Source organism: Felis catus, chromosome D1 (genome assembly GCF_018350175.1).
Source record: "Felis catus isolate Fca126 chromosome D1, F.catus_Fca126_mat1.0, whole genome shotgun sequence".
Taxonomy (NCBI): domain Eukaryota; kingdom Metazoa; phylum Chordata; class Mammalia; order Carnivora; family Felidae; genus Felis; species Felis catus.
Window position 1 is genome coordinate 1103541 of NC_058377.1, and position 20895 is coordinate 1124435.

The 20895-nt window shown below is 48.7% G+C and overlaps 1 protein-coding gene across 2 annotated transcripts in view; it reads right to left on the bottom strand.

The window, feature by feature from the left end:
* Positions 1 to 4406: 4406 nt before the first annotated feature.
* The window catches only part of TMEM123 (transmembrane protein 123), a 51198-nt gene continuing 34709 nt past the window's right edge, over positions 4407 to 20895 (bottom strand). For both annotated transcript variants that reach the window (XM_023239041.2, XM_019811208.2), the window contains 3 exons: positions 8760 to 9020; positions 7815 to 7968; positions 4407 to 6288 (listed from right to left, as the gene is read on the bottom strand). In XM_023239041.2, the coding sequence (XP_023094809.1) occupies positions 6264 to 6288; positions 7815 to 7968; positions 8760 to 9020 (440 nt within the window). In that variant the 3' untranslated portion in view covers positions 4407 to 6263. The remainder of the gene's footprint in view (positions 6289 to 7814; positions 7969 to 8759; positions 9021 to 20895) is intronic.

Here is a 20895-nt window from a genome sequence, read left to right on the forward strand (position 1 = left end):
GGAACGTGGCCATCAGCAGTCGCGGTGAGAAGCCTCCGAAGAAACCAGATCTTGTAGCCTGTTGAGTCCAGAAACGGTGAGAAAGTAAGTTTCTGTTTAGGTCACTCAGTCTGACGCTCTGTTACGGCGGCCCTCGAAGACAAAGCAATGTGCGAGAAGCACATTAGCCCGATTCCTGTCAACAGCCATAAAGGAAAATTTGAACATGGGTCTGCCTGGCTCCTTAGCCTGTGCTTTTTGGACAAATTATTCTAGTAAGTTGCGTTAATATTTTTAAAAATTGCACGGACTGTGATCCAGCATAAGAACCAAGTGTTTAAATTTGAATTCTGTGTATTTGAAAGTTTATCTGTCTTGGCTTTGTTCAGCTAGTCCATTTTAATGTGTAAGAACGTCTTTCTTGCGTTCGGTAAAAATATTGCATGAAGTGTAAGGAAGTGGTAACGTGATTCACATTTTATCTACCTGCTGAGTCCTGTCTGCCTAGATCAGGGTGAGTTGGTTTTAGTCGCTTCCTTTTTGCTCTCCTAACGATGATAATCATAACAGGTGTACTTGAACCAAGAGGCAAATGTCAGATGCTTTGTTAATTGCTTTATTTAATGCTTAAAACCCTAGGAGACTTATAAACGGTGCAAATTTAGGCTCAGTGAAGTGTAGATTGTTGGAGGCCTGGGTGGCGGTCTACACATGGTACGGATGAGCTTTGAACAGCACACATATGCTGTGTGAGACCAGTATATGCGGATTTTTTTTTTTTTTTTTTATGTTGATGTTTGAGTGCACGCGAGTTGGGGAGGGGCAGAGAGAGAGGGAGACACAGAACCTGAAGCAGGCTCCAGGCTGTCAGAGCCTGATGCTGGGCTCTAACTCATGAACTAACTGTGAAATCATGACCTGAGCCGAAGTCTGATGCTTAAGCACGTGAGCCACCCAGGGGCCCCTATGCAGATTTTTAAAGTATGTCACTTGAGGGGTGCCTGGGAGGTTGTTGGTTGAGCGTCGGACTCTTGATTTCAGCTCAGGTCATGATCTCACAGTTCATGGACTCGAGCCCCACATGTCAGGATCTGTGCTGACAGCGTGGCTCCTGCTTGGGATTCTCTGTCTCCCTCAAAATAAATACACTTAAAAAATATATATATATATATAAATATATATATATGTGTGTGTGTATGTGTATAAGTATATATAAATATATATATGTAAGTGTATATATATAAAATATGTAAGTATATATATATAGGACACTTTTTTTGAGATGTGTTACATCTGTTAGCCATCTGGATATCTTCTTTGGAAAAAGGTCTATTCATGTCTTCTGCCCGTTTGATTAGTTCTTTATAGAGTTTGGATACTATCCCTTTATTGGGTCTGTCTTTTGCAAACATTTTCTAACATTTAGTAGGTCCTCTTTTAGTTTTGTTGTTTCCTTCACTGGGCAGAAGGTCTTTGTCTTGATGAGGTCCCAATAGTTCATGTTTGCTTTTGTTTCCCTGCCTTTGGAGACACGTCTAGTAAGAAGTTGCCACAGCTGATGTCAAAGAGGTTGCTGCCTGTGCTCTCTAGGATTTTGGTGGTTTCTTGTCTCACATTTAGGCCTTTCAACCATTTTGAATTTATTTTTGTATATGGTGTAAGGAAGTGGTACAGGGGGTGCCTGGGTGGCTCAGTTAAGTGTCCGCCTTTGGTTAATGTCATGTTCTCACAGCTCGTTGGTTCCAGCCTGGAGCCTGCTTCGAATTCTGTCTTCCTCTCTCTGCCCCTCCCCCACTCATGTTGTCTCTCTCAGAAACAAACATTAAAAAAAAAGAGGTGGTACGGTTTCATTCTCCTGCATGTCAACCATCCAGTTTTCCCGTCACTTTTTGTTGAAGAGACTTTTTTCCATTGTGTATTCTTTTCTGCTTTGCCGAAGATGAGCTGACCATATAGGTGTGGGTCAATTTCTGGGTTTTGTAATCTGTCAATGTCATTGATTTTTGTCTACTGTTGGCTATCAAGGATCAAGTAGGATTAGAGTATGCTGAATTGGAGAACAGAGGTATTTTCCAGGCAGAGGGAGAAATATGAAGAAAGACAAAAATGGATGAGGCATTTTTGGAAAAAGAAAGTGAATACTGAGACGAGAAACAAGGCTGGACAGGCAGGATGGGTACCAGGTTTAAGAGGACTACAGATTATGGGTTTTGCCAGCATTAATTCTGCCAATCCATGAACACAGGATACCTTTCTGTTTATGTTTTCCGTGTCTTTCCCCAGTGTCTTGTCGTCTTCAGTGTAGAAATCTTTGTGGTTTTGGATTAAATTTAATCGCAGGTACTTTGTTTTTGGTGTTATAAATATGGGATCATCTTTATTTTTCAGATGCTTTGTTGTCAGTATGTAGAAGTACTGCTTTTTGAGCATTGGTTTCTTACCTCGCAATTTTACTGTGTCCGTTAGCTCTAACCGGTTTTGGTGGATCTTTAGGGTTTTCTGTTTATGAGAACACGTGTGCAAATAAAGACTATTGTACTTACTCTTTTCCAATTCTGATGCCTTTTCTTGCTTTTTAACTGCTCTGGCTCGAACTTCTCATCTTGTGTGCAAATAGTGATTACCCCGTCTTCTTTTTCTTTGTTTACTTATTTTTGAGAGAGAGGGTGAGCAGGGAAAAAGGGCAGGGAGAGAGGGAGACACAGATTCCGAAACAGGCTCCAGGCTCTGAGCTGTCAGCACAGAGTCTGACACAGGGGCTCGACCTCATGAACCTCGAGATCATGACCTGAGCTGAAGTCTGACGCTTAACTGGCTAAGCCGCCCAGGTGCCCCACCCCCGTCTTCCTTGTGACCCTGATGATAGCCTGTACCCTGTCCACGTATGATAGCGGAAGGACATTCCTTCCAGATCTAATTTAAGGTTTCATCGTGAACAGATGCTGAATTTTGTCAGATGCTTTTGTCTAAGAAAACCAAACCTGTATGATCGCAGTCCATCGTGGTGTATCACGTTGGTTACGTGCATGTGTCAGAAAAGCCTTGCATCCCAGGGATAAATCACAGGTGTCCCGGCAAATGATCCTTTAAATGGGCCGAATTCTCTTTGCTAGTTTTAAAGATTTTCGCATCCAAATTCATCAGGGACTCTGCCTTTGGGATCAGGGTAATGCTGGCTTTTTAAAATGTGTTTGTGGGGGGCACCCGGCTTGCTCAGGCAGAACACGTGACTCTTGATCTCGGGGTTGTGAGTTCACGCCCCATGTTGGGCATGGAGATTACTTTAAAAAATGAGTTTGTGGGGGCCTGGGTGGCTCAGTCGGTGAAGCATCCGACTTCGGCTCAGGTCACGATCTCATGGTTTGTGGGTTCGAGCCCCGCGTCGGGCTCTGTGCTGACAGATCAGAGCCTGGAGCCTGCTTGGGATTCTGTTTCCCTCTCTCTCTGCCCCTCCCCCTTGCATGCTTTCTCAAAAATAAAGGTAAAAAAAATGAAACGAGTTTGTGAGTGTTCCCTCCTCTATTTTTTTGGAAGAGTTTGGGAAGGATTAGCATTATTTCTTCTTTGGTAAAATTTACCAGTGAAGCCACCTGGTCCCAGCTGTTGTTCATGGGGAGATTTTTGCCTGGTGATTCAGTCTTGGTAGGACGTATGTTTCTTATGTTTTTCTTGCTTTTAGATGTCAGCTCCCCTGTCTGGGCAGGGACAGACCAGGCTTCCCGGACTGCTGACGGTCTTCTGTTGAGGATCCGAGTCGGGCAGAACTGCACCAGTCTGCTGCTTCTGCACATGAGCAGGGATGCCTGTGAACTTGGGCATTGCAGGTAGGACACCGTCCAACCTCTACAGACCGAAGTGCTACCCACCACAAGACATCCCTTCTTTTTTTCTTTAGTGTTTATTTTTGAGAGAGAATCCCAAGCAGGCTCTGCACCAAGAGCCCAACACGGGGCTCTATCTTACAAACCGTGAGATCGTGACCCAAACTGAAAATCGAGAGTCGGATGCTCAAGTGACTGAACCACGCAGGCCCCCCCAAGCTCTCCTGTGACAGGTTCCAAGCGGTCGAGACCACAATGGGGGTCTCGTAGGTGCAGGGGAGACCCCTCAGTGTATTGCTGGACTGTATACTGGGGGCAGTCATTTTTTTATTTCTAACACAAATATACCTGTTTTTATAATTCTACCCAACTGCATAAAGCAGGGGCATGAAAGGAGAATCCGGAGCAGTCCTTCTCAGAGGTTGGTGGTCCTACGAATTCCCCAGGTGGGATCGTTAACACATTGAATCAGGATGTCTGGGTGTGGGTAAGAATTTGTGCTTCTAACAGCTTTCTCAGCCAAACACACTTAAATAGTGTCTTTATTTGGGGCTTTCATTTCTCTTGAGTTTGTGGAAATGAAAGAAAACCACACACACAAACCTCTTAGATGAAGACAAAGTTTTATTCTAAAAATAGATCTCAGTAACCATGAAATACCAAAAGCTGGTCATTATAAGAAAAAGAAAAAAAGAGGTAAAAAATTTGCTTTAAATTTTCCTCCTCAAAAATACAAAATTCTCACTGTACTATATTGCGAACTCTCATTTATCTGTATGCAAGTTAACTTTATCCAAAGACATTTAAAGTCACAGATTGGATTCTAATGTATCTTCAAGTAAATACATTCTCCGAGAATGCAATGAAATATTTAAACATAATTGGGATATAAATTTATGCTTAGGGAAACAGTGGTTCATGTTACCACTTCCCTCTATTTTTGCAGATAACCAAAAAAAGTGACTGCACCCAAGTACTGGTATTTGAAGGTAGCAGAGAGAAAACATTAACTACATTATTTCTATCTTTAAAGGCATATAATGACCTGTAGTACTTAAAAAAAAGTGGTTTCACATCTTCAAAGTGCTAGAGAAGCAAGTATCAGGGAAGACAAGGTTCGACCTCAAGTACTGAAGAATGCAGAAGACAAAAGGAGGAAAAGGTAAAAGGCCCCCATCACTGTATCCATCAAAGTGGTTTAAAGACCAGGTAGGCAAGTTACACAATCAGCCCACCTCTCTGTCCTCACCACACTACCCATGGTCACCACCTCAGTTGGCTGCACAGTGACTAGGAAGGATTGTCCTGTATCAAAATTCTTGACGTTCTCTGAAGGCCAAAAGCTGGTCCCAGAAGGGCCATCCTCTTCAGTGTAGACGCACTGTCATCAGGACATCTTAGCTTGTTGGCAGAAAGTGGTGGTACTTTACTTTGCGCAGTCATTTAGTATGACCGAAACAGCTTTTTTTCTTGTCAAAACTTGACCGTGAGTTTTGACTGCTGTAATGTAAACTCGAAAACTGAACACCCAAACATAAGTTGACTGATACTGGTGTCCTGACAATACTGTGCTTTCTCTGTTAACCTAATACAGCCTAAAGTGCCCCTCTACAGGAGAGGAGGGGCCTAAAGAATAAGTTTCTGGTCTTAAAAATTGCTTAAGGATTTGTATTTGGAATAAAGGTTTTTTAGTATATCCCCAAATCAGATAAAATCAACAGTGCACAAAAATACAGCATCTTCTTCCTGTAGGTCAGTAGCCTGAGGGGTGCCCTCCTATCCCTGCATCGATCCACACAGCCTTCTAGAACTCTAGCGAAATCCCACAGGGGCTTATGTTAGTATGTTTACACTACATTAAACCATCCTACGACTCAACCTACAGTTAACTGGTGCTTATGAAACAGCGCAGTTTCCGGCAGTGGCAACACTCACAGTAGGAAGGTAAGCGGATGAGATCGTGAACACGCTGCTAGGACGTGCAGAAATGAGAGAGGGAAAAGACAGACTAAGTGCCACAGAAGCTGTAATGACGACACAAGCTCTAACAGGGCTCAGCCACACGTTCTTGTGCTGGGGGCAGGGTGGTGCCTTTTGTTTCTCACCCAAGCGTGAAGCTTTAAAACTAAAGTTGTGTCGGAGACCTGATTTACTCGGAATTTCTGCAGTGTGGCTTTAGAGCCGAGCCGGCTTTGGGGAGCAGTGAAGGTCTGTGTCGTCAGTACGTGCCGGCACAGTGAGTTACTCCCCCGGCGTGACCAAGACCACAAGAAGGAGAACGGCACTGGTCTGTGTGTTTTTAGAAGTGACTGTAACCACTGCAAATGCTCATTTAAAAACCGAAACCAAACTCTGTCTTCAGCAATCCTGAGGCATCTTCACATGCGTATACTGTTTCCAAGGAGAATCATCCAAATTCATCGATAGGGCTGTACTGATCTTCCCATTGGTGCCTGGAGTCCCTTAAATGATGGCATCGTGTTCATCGCTGTAATCAAAAGGTAAAATTGTTTTGTATTCGTGCCAAAGCTGTTTCGGTTCCTATTTTTACATAACTTCAAAGCTGCAGAATGAAAATTGTCATTTACGTGAAATTTGTTCAAGTGTCCAGTGTACCGTGGGGCGTAAGGGTTCCCATAGTGACCCTCGAATGTCTGCTCTGCCCCTTGTGGCTTCTCGGCCGATAGCCACAGAAATGGAAAACAGGCACCCTCCTTCCTTGACCATCCCCTGTGTGTCCAGGGTGTCACATACCTCATTTTCATCCTCCCGGAAACCCTATTTACGGACTGACTTCCTTTATTCGTTTTTGCAGAGGACCTGAAGCCAAGCAAGCACGTGGGAAGGTGCCCACAAGTGCCGCTCCTGCACCAAACCCCACCCCTGCACGCTTCTGTCACCGCGGGTAACCTTTTCATGCTCACTGTTACAACTGCTACGTGGGGAACGTCTCCAGTTTTGAGCGGGACAGACAAATCCAGCGTTCTGGAAGAACTCGAACTTCAGAGCAGCTCTTGGCTTCTAAATGTGCCGTCACGTAGCACTAAGAAAAAGGCGCTGTGGTCCGTGGACGGTAAGGTGCACCCTAACTTTGGAGATGTGCTGTAGAGGGGGAACAAAACGAAAGCAGCGCGGACTTTGACTCGAGTCCGTGAGGTCCTTTCTCTGGGGCTCTGTCAACAGACTCCAGGCACAGCCCCTCCCAGGCAGCGGTGCACGGCTGTGTATGTAAAGACTGGCTCCTACCAGCTACAGCCACATGCTGTGTGCTTAAGGCAATTTAAAACGAAAACACGGTTCGCTTCACTACTTGTAGCCTCATTTACATCAATAAACAATGATGCTGTAACAGAGTGAGTGGCATTTCACGTCCTATGATCGAGACGTACCTTCTGTTTAACGGGTGAAATTTATCAAGCACACATGATAAATATTTCTAGAAACACAGAATCTGGCAAAACACCTCGATGCTCTGAAAGCAAGTTTGCTAAACCAGTCTGAGCTGGTTAAATCCGCTCCCGACGTGAAAGTCGGTGTGGGACACACGTGTTTGACGAGTTAAAAAATCAGGAAAAGTAGCCCTTCGGTGGTATTTACAGTACATTAAGAATCAAAAGAACGAATTGGCTCTTGTATTCTAGTAAGAGCGAAAAAAACCCAAAAGGGACTTAAACCCTCCAAACAATGTAAGACCCACACAATTGTGGAAAGGGTGAACGTGGTAAGAGCTCTTAACTCACTTGATGCAATGACTTAGAAAATCAGACCGTGAAGAATTTCTTTAAAACCAGGTTTCTACCAAGGATGTTCCCTTAGTGCTACTGACGAGCACCAGCCACACCCTCCTGGTACGGTTACAGGGGTGAGGGAAGAGGGAGACCGTCAGGAAGCGGGACATTTGTACCGGCACGTGCATCCATTTTTTGTTTGCAAGTACAATTCATAAATCTGTGGCCCCCTTTCGGTATTTTGTCACGATCGTGAAAGAAATACAGAAATCCTATCAAAACTCACATGGTTCTGTACCGAATGCCTCTTCGTGAATAGTACGTTTTGCATCCGAAGTACAGAATCGACAGAACTCCCAGGGTTAATACGATGCCACCGAGAAAGCTGCCAATATCAAATTTCGATCCTGGGTTTTCTTTAGAATTGATAGTTGCTGTGACTAGGAGAAAAGAAAAGTAGGCTTTAGTGGTTTTTAAAAAACATTACAAAAAGCTGCCACTCGAAACCCACCTGAGGGTGTTTGTGCTGGGGAACCACAGCCTGGGGCAGCACCCTCTGGGACTGTTTCCTTATTCCCTTGTCCCGGGAAGAATCGGTGCCTTAACCAGGGTGTCTGGACCGCCCGTCTGAACGAGGGCATCTAACGGAAGTTCTCCGTTCGATAAATAGACTGTTGTATCACATCGAGGACCCTGGTGACATTACAGCGGATTTCAGAACACAAACTGCAGGAATAAGGCTTTCGGGTAGAAAAATACAGAAATCTGCGGCAGACACGATGAAGCCTGCCATTTGTGCTGGCCTTCAAGCGGACCTGAACTTGGAAAACCTTGAAGGGACGATGCCAAGGTTCTGAGCTCGTGGTTTCACGTTCCATCTTAAGTCCAAGCACGAAGCGTGCTGGCGGACACCATATGTGTGGCCGTGCCCATGACACCCAGGACCCAACACCACCGTGAGCACGCTGTGGGGTTGGTTGGAGGCCTCGCTCAGGCACGCACGAGGGGCCCGGACAACCACGCGAAGGACCATCCGGGTAGGACTTCCTCCTCCAGTCACATGGCCTGGTTCAGGGGAAACCCGCTCCCTACGGGGACAAGGTTGGCAGCACCCGCACCGGTGATTTCTGTACACGACACGGTCATCCGCACTCCCGCCAGAACGGAGCCACGCGAGTGCGGCATCTGACACCGGCTTTGAGCACGGAAGGGGCTCAGCTCCCATACGTACTTGTCACGGATGAAGGCACAGAGGTGGCCGAACGGTTGTGGGCCGTGCTCGCGGTGGACGGCGTCTGGGACGCGCTGTGGGAGACGTGGGTGGCAGAGGTCGTATTTGGGGAGGCCCCCTGTGTTGTGAATCCGGGTGCTGCTGTGGGCGTCGAGGTGCTGACAGCGTGTGTCCTGAGGACTTGGGACAGGGCGGGCGTGAGGGCTTTCGTCGTGTTGGGGGGCGCACTCGTGTGGCTGGAGGTCACTGTGGTGGCGTTGCCTGCGAAAATGAGACACATGAACATGACACAGGACCCTCATCTCTGGGAAGGGAGTTGACGGGAAGACGGAGACGGTGCGGGTGGTGGGTGGCCGGGAGTGTGCACCCCATGCCACGTGGCCGGCCGGTGAACCTGTCAGGGGTGATGCCCCCCCGCCCTGGGGCGTGGCCGTCAGGACGACCTCCCACGGCTGGAGGCTCCAGACACCCCTCAATCCCGGAGACCCCCGTTCGCGCCTGGGGCGGAGGCCTTCACGGGGACGATTCGGACCCGTGCACACCGAGCACGTGCCCCGGGTCCCCGCCCCGGCGACGGCAGCGCCAGCTCACCCCACGCGCACGCTGCCGGGGACAGAGACATTCCGTCCTCTCTCCGCCCCTTCGCACGACCGTGCTGATCTCTGCCTGTTCCCTGTCCTTGGGTCCCGGCGGTGAAGCTTAGAAAGCGGAGCTGGGTGTAGACTGTTCACACTGACAGCAAAGGCAGTATTTCCCACGACCCCGGTCTGGCCCCCACCCCTGCCCCATGCAGCCCCCAGGCCCTGCACAGTGTACACAGCTCGCTCCCCCCACCCCCCACCCGGCTGCACCTGCCCCACGTGACTGCCTTGTGGCAACACTCCGCAGAGGGAGGAGGGTGACCGGCAGGGAGGACACAGGACCTGGGCCACGGGTGTGTGGAGTCCGAGTCGGGAGGAGTCGGACCCCAGCCGGGGGAGGCCCAGGAGTCCACCTCGGCCCGAAGCAGGCATCCCGGCCTCCTAGCCCACCAGCGTCCAGTCCTGCGATGTGAGGACGACCAGAGCACAGCAGCCGTCGATGTCCCCTCCCCACCGCCAGCCCCGATGCTGCCGTGGCCCAGCCTGGCAGAGGGGGTTAAGCCCTAGGTTCGGATGACCACGGCTTCATCATCTTAGGATTATTCTGGAAGGCAGAGGCACCCGAGGTCCAAGTCAGCGCTCAATGGATACAGCTGTGGGGGAAGGGCGTGTTCGACTCATGCCAGCTGCTGCTCCGTGGGGCGGGCCCAACTCAAAGGGACACCCTCACCCCAGGACCGCAGGATGTCCCACACACTGGCACACAGGATCCTTACGTGGGATCGAGTCACAATGAGGTCACTGGGAGGGATCTCATAAAAGGAGATTCACCCTCTTGCCTCTAGAAAACACAGTGCCACACAAGGGTCTACGAGAGGCAACAGAGATAATTTAGGTTGAGCAAGTAGCACAGTGCCTGTGACAGAGGGAACATCAGTGAGTCATTATTCCTTTTATTTTCATTTTGAGAGAGAGAGAGAGCAGGGGAGGGAGGGGCAGAGGGAGAGGAAGACAGAGAATCCCAAGCAGGCTCCTCGCTGACAGCACAAAGTTCCACGCGGGGCTTGAACTCACAACTAGATCATGACCTGAACCGAAATCAAGAATCAGACGCTTGACTGAGCTCCCCCTCCCCCAGTTGCACCAATTTTTACCCTTTTTTGAGCATGAGCTTCATGAGCTGTATGTATTTCCTGCACTGAGCTGCACCGTCACATCCCCTGTCCCCAGGGTCACCACCAACGCCATCTGATCATCATCATATCAAAGAGGGTGCCGGGGTTCTTCAGTTCATCGAGACAATTACCCAGGACAATAATGTGAAACCAGGCCAGTGTCCAGGACCACTGACAACAGGGACACCGCGTCCACCGTCTGGATTTACTTGGCTGTCTCCTTACGGCTCTGCTCAAGCCACTTCCCTCACTCCTGCAGCCTTGGGTCCAAGGGTATAGCTAGGTGCCATGTTTTCCCTTTAACCTAACAATTCCAAGGTTGAGGGTGACCATGTGTTTTCATCAGGGCATCAAATACACACTTAAAGTGCAGTGGAAAATACACATGAAGACTTTACAATCACATTTAGTTTTAAATGGGACACTAGTGAGTGCCTTTTCACTTCGTGTCTCTGAGTGGAGCTCACCCAAAGTACAAGGACTGAAAGTGAAGGGACGGGAAAAGGTATTCCGTGCAAATGGAAACTAGAAGAAAGCTGGGGTAACCACACTTAAATCAGATAAAACAGATTTTATTATTATTTTTTAATTTTAAGTAGCCTCCATATCCAATGTGGGGCTTGAACTTACAACTCTGAGATTAAGAGTCACATGCCCTACACACTAAGCCACTCGGGTGCCCCCAAAATGGACTTTAAAACAAACAATGTAATAAGACAAAAAAGGGCACTGATAAAGATGTCAATTCAACAAGAGAATAAGATATTTGTGTGTATTTAATGTACCCAACATAGAGGAGTGAAATGTATAAAGCGGCCATTAATAGACCAAAAGGGAGTAAGAAAACCACTAAGAGCAACCGTATAGTCAGATCAACAAGGCAGGGAATTAAGAAAAATATTGACCTTAAACAATGTTAGACCAGGTGGACTTCACAGATAGACACATTCTTCTCAAGTGCACGTGGGACGTTCCCCAGAATAGATACTATGTTAGGCCACAAAACAAGTCTTATTAAAAAAACAAAGACAAAAAAACATACCAAGCATATCAGCCACAACAGTATGCAACTAGAAAGTTGCATACTAGAAGTATACCTGAAGACAAATGAAAATGCAAGTACGACACACCAAAACGAATGGGATACAGCAACAACGGCTCTACGAGGAAAATTTACAGAGATGAACGTCTACTCAAGAGACAAAGTTCCAAAAGCAACAACCTACCATTATAGCTCAAGGAACCAGAGAAAGAACAAAGGCCAAGGTTAGGTGAATAAAGGAAGCAACAAAGATCACAGCGGAAATAAAAATGGGAGAGAATGAAAAGCCCAGTGAAACAAAGAACTGATTCTTTGAAAGGATGAACACGATTAACAAACTTGTAGCTACAATCACCTAGACAGAAAGGACTGAAATAAAATCAGAAATCAAAGAGATACACGGATACCACAAAATCAGCAAGAACCGTAAGAGACTGCCAGGAGCAATTATCTGCCAAAAAAAATCGGTCAACCTACAATAAACGGATAAGTTCCTAAAAACACACAACTTTCTAAGACGAAAGCATGAGAAGATAAGAGAATCCGAACAGACCAGACCTATCACTACTAAGGAGATCGAATCAGTAAAGAAAACCTCCCAACAAACCACAGTCCAGGGCCAGACGGCTTCACAGGCTGAGTTCTGCTCAACATTCAAAGAAATAACAACACTCCTTCTCAAACACTTTCGGAAATATAAGAGAAGGCGATACTTCTCAACACGTTTTACCAGGCCGGCATTACCCAGATCCCCAGACCAGATCAGGATGCCACAAGCAAAGAAATGTAATACCATTATCTCTGATGAAAATAAATGCAAAGATCTCCAACAAAGTATTAGCGACCCATATTCATCAATATATTAAAAGGATCCTACACCATGATCAAGTGGGATTTTTCCCAAGGATGCAAGGGATGCTTCAGCATCTCTGAATCAATTATACACCACATGAACAAAATAAAGTTAGAAATCTTATGATCATCTCAACAAATGCAGCAAATGTACTTGATAAAATACAACATCTGTTAATGATAAAAACTCTCAAAAAAGTGGGTATAGAGGGAACATAACTCACACAATAAAGGCCATATGCAACAAACCCAGAGCAAACTTCATACTCTATGAAAACTTCTATAAGCTCAGGAACAGGACAAGGATGCCCCTCTTGCCACTTTTATTCAACTAGCCAGAGCCATTAGGCAGAAAAATAAAAGGCAAATTGGCAAAGAAGAAGTAAAACTGTCGCCATCTACAGATGGCATATTACGTACAGAAAACCCTAAAGACACCACCAAAACAAGTGTTGGAACTAATAAACAAATTCAGTTAAGTTGCAGGATACAGACATCACTATGCAAAATCGGCAGCATTTCTAAACACTGACCAAGAACCTGCAAAAAGGCAAGTTAAAAAAACAATTGTAGTTACAACTGCATCAAGAAAATAAAATACTCGGGAATAAATGTAACCGGGAAGGTGAATGACAGTAAACTGTAAAACACTGATAAAAGAAACTGAAGGTGACGCCAATAAATGGGAAACTATTCCATGCTCATGTATGGGAAGAATTACTATCGCTACAAAATCCATTCTGCCCAAAGCTGTCTATAACCCAACGCAGTCCCAATCAAAATTCCAATGCCATGTTTCACACAAAGAGGAAATCCGTAAGTTTGTATGGAATCAACAAAAGACCTCAAGTAGCCCAAGGAATCTGGACAAAAAAGAACAAAGCTGGAGACATCAATTTCAAACTGTACTACAAATCTGTACTGATTCAGGCAGCGTGTATTGGCATAAAAACAGACATCTAGATCAAGAGAACAGAAGAGCCCTAATAAACCCATACACCTGTGGTCAATTTCTAACAAAAGATCAAAAAATATACCATGGGGAAAACAGCGTCTTCCCCAAATGACGCTGGGTGAGCGGAAACACCAGCTTACACCACACATACAAATTAACATGAAATGGATTAAGGACTTAAATGTTAAGACTTAAGCCACAAACTCGTAGCAGAAAACATAGGCAGTACACTCCTTGACGTCAGCCATAGCTATTGGTTTTTTTTGATCGGGTACCAAAAGCAAAGGCAACAAAAAAGCAAAAAATAAACAAATGGGACACCGAACGAAAAAGGTTCTGTGCAGCAAAGCAAACCGTCAACAAAATGAAAAGGCAACCTATGGAATGAGAGAAGATATTTGCAAATCATTGCATAAGGGGTTAATATTCAAAATACATAAAGAAGTCATTCAACTCAACAGCAAAAGAAAAACAATCCAATTAAAAAAAAAACAGGTAGAGGATCTGAAGAGAAATTTTTCCACAGACGTGAAGATGGCCACCAGACATGAAAAAAATGCTCAACGTCACTCATCGTCAGGGAAATACAAATCAAAACCAAAATGAGATACCCCCTCACCCCTGTCAGAATGGCTCACATTAACAACATAAGAAACAACAGGCGTTAGCGAGGGTGTGGCTGAAGGGGAACCGTCTTAAAACATTCGTGGGAATGCAAACTGGTGTAGTTGTTCTGGAAAACAATATGGAGGTTCCTCAAAATATTAAAAATAGAAATACCAGGGGCACCTGGGTGGCTCAGTCAGTTGAGCATCCGACTTTGGCTCAGGTCACGATCTCACGGTTCACGAGTTCGAGCCCCACATCAGGTTCTCTGCTGAGAGCGCAGAGCCCGCTTCGGATCCTCTCTCCCTCTCCCTCTCTCTCTCTCTCAAAAATCAACAAACATACAAAAATAAAAATAGAAATACTATATGATCCAGAAATTCCATTTCTGATTACCCTAAGATAACAAAAACACTAATGTAAAAATGTATATACACTCCCATATTTATTGCAGCATTACCTACAATAGTCAGGATATGGAGGCAACCTAAGTGTCTGTTGACAAGTAAAAAGATAAATATGACGTGGAGTACGTATACAATGGAATACTATTCAGTGATTTAAAAAAAAATCTTGCCATTTGGGACGATGTGGATGGACCTTAAGGGTACTTTGCTATATGAAATAATTCAGAGAAAGACAAATACTGTATGATTTTCACTTATATGTGAAATTAAAAAAATTAAGCTCATAGACACGATACATTGGTGGTTCTAAGAGGTGGGGTGGGGTTAGGGAGGGAAGGGGAGCAAAATGAATCTAGAGGGTCAAAGGTACAAACTTCCAGTTATAAAGTCAGTCAGTCAAGGGAATGTGAAGCACAGCAGGGTGACCATACTTAATAATACCAAGTTGCATCCTTGAAACGTGCTAAGAGTACACCTTAAGAAAGTTTCTTCTTATGATGCCAACTTCTAACTATGTATGGTGGCAAAGGTTAACCAGACTCACTGCGATCATTTCGCCATGCAAATATCGAGTCATTATATGTTGTACATCTGTAATTAAATGTTCACCGATTATACTCAAAAAACAGTGCTGAAACTATAAATAATCATATGCAATAGTGTTTAAGACAAAAGTCATAACCAGAAACGTTTTAAGAAAGGACATTTCACAGGGCGCCCGGGTGGCTCAGCTGGTTAAGTGTTCGGCTCTCGACTTCGGCTCAGGTCATGATCTCGTGGTTTGTGGGTTCGAGCTCCATGCAGGGCTTTTTACTGAGCGTGGAGCCTGCCCAGGATTTTCTCTCTCTCTGCCCCTCCCCTGCTCACGCTGTCTCTCTCTTAAAACAAACATTTAAAAAGAGAGCAGGGCGCCTTGGGTGGCTGAGTCAGTTGAGCATCCGACCTCAGTTCAGGTCATGATCTCACAGTCTGTGAGTTTGAGCCCCGCGTCGGGCTCTGTGTTGACAGGTCAGAGCCTGGAGCATCCTTCCGATTCTGTGTCTCCCTCTCTCTGTGCCCCTCCCCTGCTCATGCTCTGTCTCCGTCTCAAAAAATAAAAACATTAAGAAAAAACTAAAAAGAGAGAGAGAGAGAGAGAGAGAGAGAGAGAGAGAGAGAGAGAGAGGGAGGGAGGGAGGGAGGGAGGGAGGGAGGGAGGGGAATGTGCTGCTTAAATCCATCTACCAGAAAGGAATCTAGGTTCGCACAGACTTCTGACGTGGTCAGCCCGGCAAACACACACCACCCCTTCCTGGGACACAGAGGTTTCCCTGGGAGGAAAGGTAAGAACTCCTGAAGGCCAGAGTCCAAAGTCTACTTTCTTTCTTTTTTAATTTTTTTTTTAACGTTTATTTATTATTGAAAGACAGAGAGAGTGAGAGCGTAAGCAGGGGAGGGGCAGAGACAGAGGGAGACACAGAATCCGAAGCAGGCTCCAGGCTCTGAGCTGTCAGCACAGAGCCTGACGTGGGGTTCGAGCTCACAAACCATGAGATCATGACCTGAGCTGAAGTCGGACGCTTAACCGACTGAGCCACCCAGGCACCCCTAACTCTACTTTCAGAGGCTCCCTTCAAGGGACAGCTCGTGCACATGGAGAATGAACCCAGGAGCACCCAGCTTGGCCCCAGCTCTGCTGAAACCGACATCTCGAGGTGGCTCTTCCATGTATGGGTTCCATTCTAAGTTCATGCATTCTGGGACTTCTTCAGCGTTCACGCTCACCGTTCTTAAAAATTAAAGTAGACATCTCACTAAAAAACCCACTGATCATCCATTCATTGCTACATGATTCGAACCACCCCCGGATTCACTCAACATCGAGCATCCTGTGTGCCAGGCTCTGAGATACGGTACTGAGGACACCTCCCAGCCCTCAAGTACCCGTCTAGGGGGAGGAAAGCGGCGACAGATCAGCCTTGCACGGCGAGCCCTAAACACGGATGAGCAAAGTGCTGGGTGAGGCCGAATTCACTTAAACCCACCAATTATTTGAGTCTACAAATCTGGCGTAATTTATCTTGGAGTAAATACACACACTTGCTGCCCGTTTACAGACGACGCGCTGTTACCAATGATGTGAGGAGAAAGCACTCCAAGGGCATCCAAGCTGCTGTGGCGCAGGGGACGTGCACGGCCTAGAATTCAAGTGTGGCACGGGCGACTCATGCCACAGAGGGCGGACGCGGTGAGGACGGAAGGAAGCTCAAGCGTGAAGGCAGGAGGAGCGTGGCGAGGAGGGGTGCCGCCGGGGGCGACGCGGCACAGGGTCACCCGCGTGCGGGGCGGCGTGAGAAGACAGCAGGTGCGCGTGGACTCACGAGGACTCCCCGGCGGTAGCACACGTGCCTCCGCGACGAGCTCTTCCCGCGCCCCCCCTTCCAGCTGGCAGGGGGACTGGGGGGGGGGGGGGAGACACACAGGCCAGGAGGAGCGGGAGGCCAGGACCCACCGCAGGGACCGGAGCTACGCGAGGCAGTGCCGACGCCTGGAATGAGGGGCTGGGCGACGAGGGCTGGAGAGGAGTGGCTGCAGCCCCCCGGCCTCCAGCGCTCCCCGACGTGGCGCCCTGCCGCTCGCCGCGATTTAGACGACTTGAATTCCCCGTCAAAGACCCCAGGCGCGAGGATCGGCAAGGCCCGACTCGCGGGCCTTCGTGAGTCAAGTTTTTTTGGAACGTGGCCACTTGTTGACCTGCGGTCCACACCGCTGCCATGTGGGGGCGGAGCGGGGCCGGGAAAGAGGCCACGTGGCTCTTCGTGACAGAAACTCTGGCGGTCTGTCGAGTGTTAGTCTGTGAAGACTAACAGAGGAGTTCAGGGTCACCACGCTGTCCCTCAGGCACCAGGCGCACACGGCTTACGGGAGCGGAACCCCAGAAATGCCCGGGACGAGCTGCTCGCACGGTGTACGTCTGGGCCTCTCGACGTGGAGACTTCGTGCGCGGCAGGGACTGTACGTCCGGCCGGGGGTCCCCCCGGGCCCAGCTGCCCGGGGAGGAGCCCGGGAGATGCGGGCACATCAGCTGGTACATGGGGCGCACGCAGAAGCGATGGCTCTGCTCTCACGACGGCTCACAGGCAGGTGCTCACCGGGGCAGAACCACCGTGGAAGGACAAAATGACGCCAGCGGCCTACGAGCCGCCCTCACCTGCTTACCGTAACAGGAAGGGCACCTCCAGTCCTCCCACGAGCCTAGATGAGGAAGAAACAAGTTAAACGGAGACCAGAGGTGGGGACGGGCAAGAGGCAGGCCTGTTTCCCTCAACGGCACGCTCTGATCGGAGCCAGGAGACGGCCTCCGAGTCTGCCTCCCGCGTTAGTGCGGAGACTAAGCCAGCACCTCGGTGGTTCAGCCCGGAGCGCCCCTCCTCGCCAACGTCATACGATCTGTCAGCGGTCCGCACGGTTCCCGCCACGGGTGATGACCACGGTCGAGGAGGAACAGTGCTTGAGGTCTGTCTCCTCGTGGGGGAAAACCTTCGTGGGAAAGGCCTCTAAGAAATGGGCCCACGTTTTATCGCCATCTTTTTAAATGTTTATTTTGGGGCAGAGGGCCAGACAGAGAGACACAGGCTTTGAATCAGGCTCCAGGCTGAGCTGTCAGCACAGAGTCCGATGTGGGGCTCGAACTCACAAACCGTGAGATCATGAGCTGAGCCGAAGGCGGATTCTTGACTGAGCCACGCAGGCGCCCCGACACGGGCACACACTTTAGATGGACTCTACTTCGTGAAAGTAAAGGTCTATAATTTAGAGAAGTGTTGCTCTTTTAAAAGCCGGGGTGCACAGTGATCCAAGACCAGCCACACCCACCAAGAGACAAGGCAGCCGCGCCCCCCTCCGCAGTTGTGAGCGGGACACACAGGACTTCCCTACGAAGACGACGTTTGACATCCAGCGCCTCATGAAAGAACCTGGGACCCAGACACGACCGTCCTGCGCTGCCGGGTGAACACGTCCACGTGTTCAGAAGCGTCCACACCACCCTGGATTAGCCCCTGGCTGTGGATGTTCCAGCAAGTTCCGCAGGCTGCTGGAGGAAGCCAGGTCCCCGAGCCTGTGGCTCCGAACCCCCTCTTGCTCCAGGGGCCGCCCACGTTCCTGCAGCCCCTCTGCCTTCAAAGCCAGCATCAGCATGTCCGCCAGGCGCCTGCCATCTCCCCACCCCCCTGCCGCCGGCCACAGAGACCTGGTGGCTTTAGGTCAGGCCCACCCGACCAGGGGCCGAAAGGTCAACGGATTGGTAACTCTAATCGCGTCTGCAAGATCCTTTTTTCCACGGGAATGAGGGCTCACCGACCCCGAAGAGAAGGAATTACACGGTGTGAGCGGCCCTGGGGATCATCTACAACTGTGCCCACCACAGGGTTCCGAGAAAGGCGATCTCGCTTCGTCAGTCTGGCGGAACGACATCCCGGCTGTCGGAGGCGACAGGGCATCCACAGACTCTCCCTGAACGCAGCGCACAGCGGTCAGGCCAACGGAGCCCCCGCCCACGCTGGGCACGATACGTCTTCCGGAAGGCCTGCAACGGAGGAAGAGCGTGCTTCCTCACGTCGCGAGCAACCACTTACTGGCTGCCAGCAGCTTAGCGTGAAACCAGGAGACCCCGCCCCTCGTGCGCTTGGGCGCGGGATTAATGCAAGGGTGTAAGCACGACAGCCCCCGGCCGGAGGCTGGGGTGGGGCTGGGGCTGGACACGGTCCAGTCACCCACCCACACGACCGGACAGTGCCATCCACCATCGCAGCCTCGACCCCCCTCCCCCTCCCCCGACGACCGTTGTGTCCAGTCCCCAGAGAGTGGCCGCTCACCTCCCCTTTCTGTCCATTCCATCCCCGCATGTCAGCCGAGGGGCTCGATGGGGTTCCATTAGTAGAGGAGGGGACAGATTCAGGAGTAGAGCCGTTCATCCAAAAACAGAAATCCACTTATTTACGAACAGAAGTTAGCGGCACAGAGTAGAAGCATTTGGTATAAAGACGGGGCCGCTTTCCTGGTACTCCCACTTTAGAAGTAGGGTTTTCACCTCCGCCATTGGCTCTGTCTGCTCCTCCCGGGCCTGGAGTAGCTTTTCTGGATTAGCTAGAACATCAATGGTTTCTCCCTTGTTTTAAGTCCAGAAAGAGTGATGCTGGAAGTACATTTTAAGTGGCTTTGATCATTTCTATCTTTCCTCCCAATTAAATGCTGAAACTACACTGTTATCTGTAGTAACTTAGAAAACGTATTGGAAGAGAATGGAAAAGGATAATTTGGGTGTAGAAATAGGCGCACGGATACGTATTACACGTGCACCGTATGTAAATGTGCACAAAGACACTGGCTTAGCACCTGTGTGTCCCTGCAAACCCCTCCCCACCCTGTCCTGCCTGCTCTCTGCCCTGACAGGGACTCTTGGGAGCTGCACTGAGGCCCCTTGCTCCGTGGCTCCGGTCTGGTCTGAGGGAAGCAAGTACCATTTGCCAATAAGTGTTAGTCCTCCTTACCGTTATTAGCCTGTGCGACTCACACGACCGGAAGGACATGGCCTTTACTACCGGGGGATGGTCGGGATGGACCCGACCCGGAATGAGCTCAGTGGACAGGCTCTACAGAGATCTGTCCACCCCTCACACACATACTGGATAAGTAAACGGTATTCACTGCAAGCTAGACCCCGTTTAAAATGTTCCATAAACACTAGCAATTTTCATAACCACCCCTGGAGGCAGATCCTATGGTCATCCCCACTTTGCAGGTGCAACTGAGGCAGGCAGGGGTTCAACGTGAGCTCTAACTAGTAAGAGAAGCCAGGGTTTGAACTTGGGCTGGCGACTCAAGACTCCGTTCTCAGGCACTGTGTTTGGTAGTACAAGCAAGTGGCGAAGCTTCGTTCAGGGACAGTGACTGCGTCGTCGCCTCACTGCTGCCTTCGATAAGCAGCTGGCTGAGAAGGTGCCAGTCACCAGATTCTAGACAGAGACAACAGCTCTCAGAACTGCTCTGCGTGTGTAATAAACCTGAGCTGGGTGTGTACCAAACAGTCCTGCTCTCCCACACGTCCTACAAGCCTACACGCAGGACACACACCAGCGGGTCTCCGTTGAGAAATACACACACGACACTCCCAAACGCTCACGCCCTTGTATTGTCTCGTTGTCCCAGCAGGGCTAAAACGTGTGAGGAAACACGTCCCGACTGTTCTGCAACACCACCATTAGGTGTCCGATTAGGGCTGTTATTTGCAATGTCAAAAGCCTGTGCAGGTGGTGCTGTCGTTCAGTTACGAAGATTGTTGGTCTAAACACGGACAAGAAGCAAGTGTGAGGAGCAGCTACCACAGGAGAATTCGGTCATCAGAGAGCTCAGAGCGCCACCAAAGACGCTCGCTCGGAGCGTCACCACAGAGAGATGGTCGCTCAGCAAAAAATCTGCTCAAATGTCAGCAAAATCTTCAGAGATGACAACCATATAGTCCAGTATCCGTTAGCAGA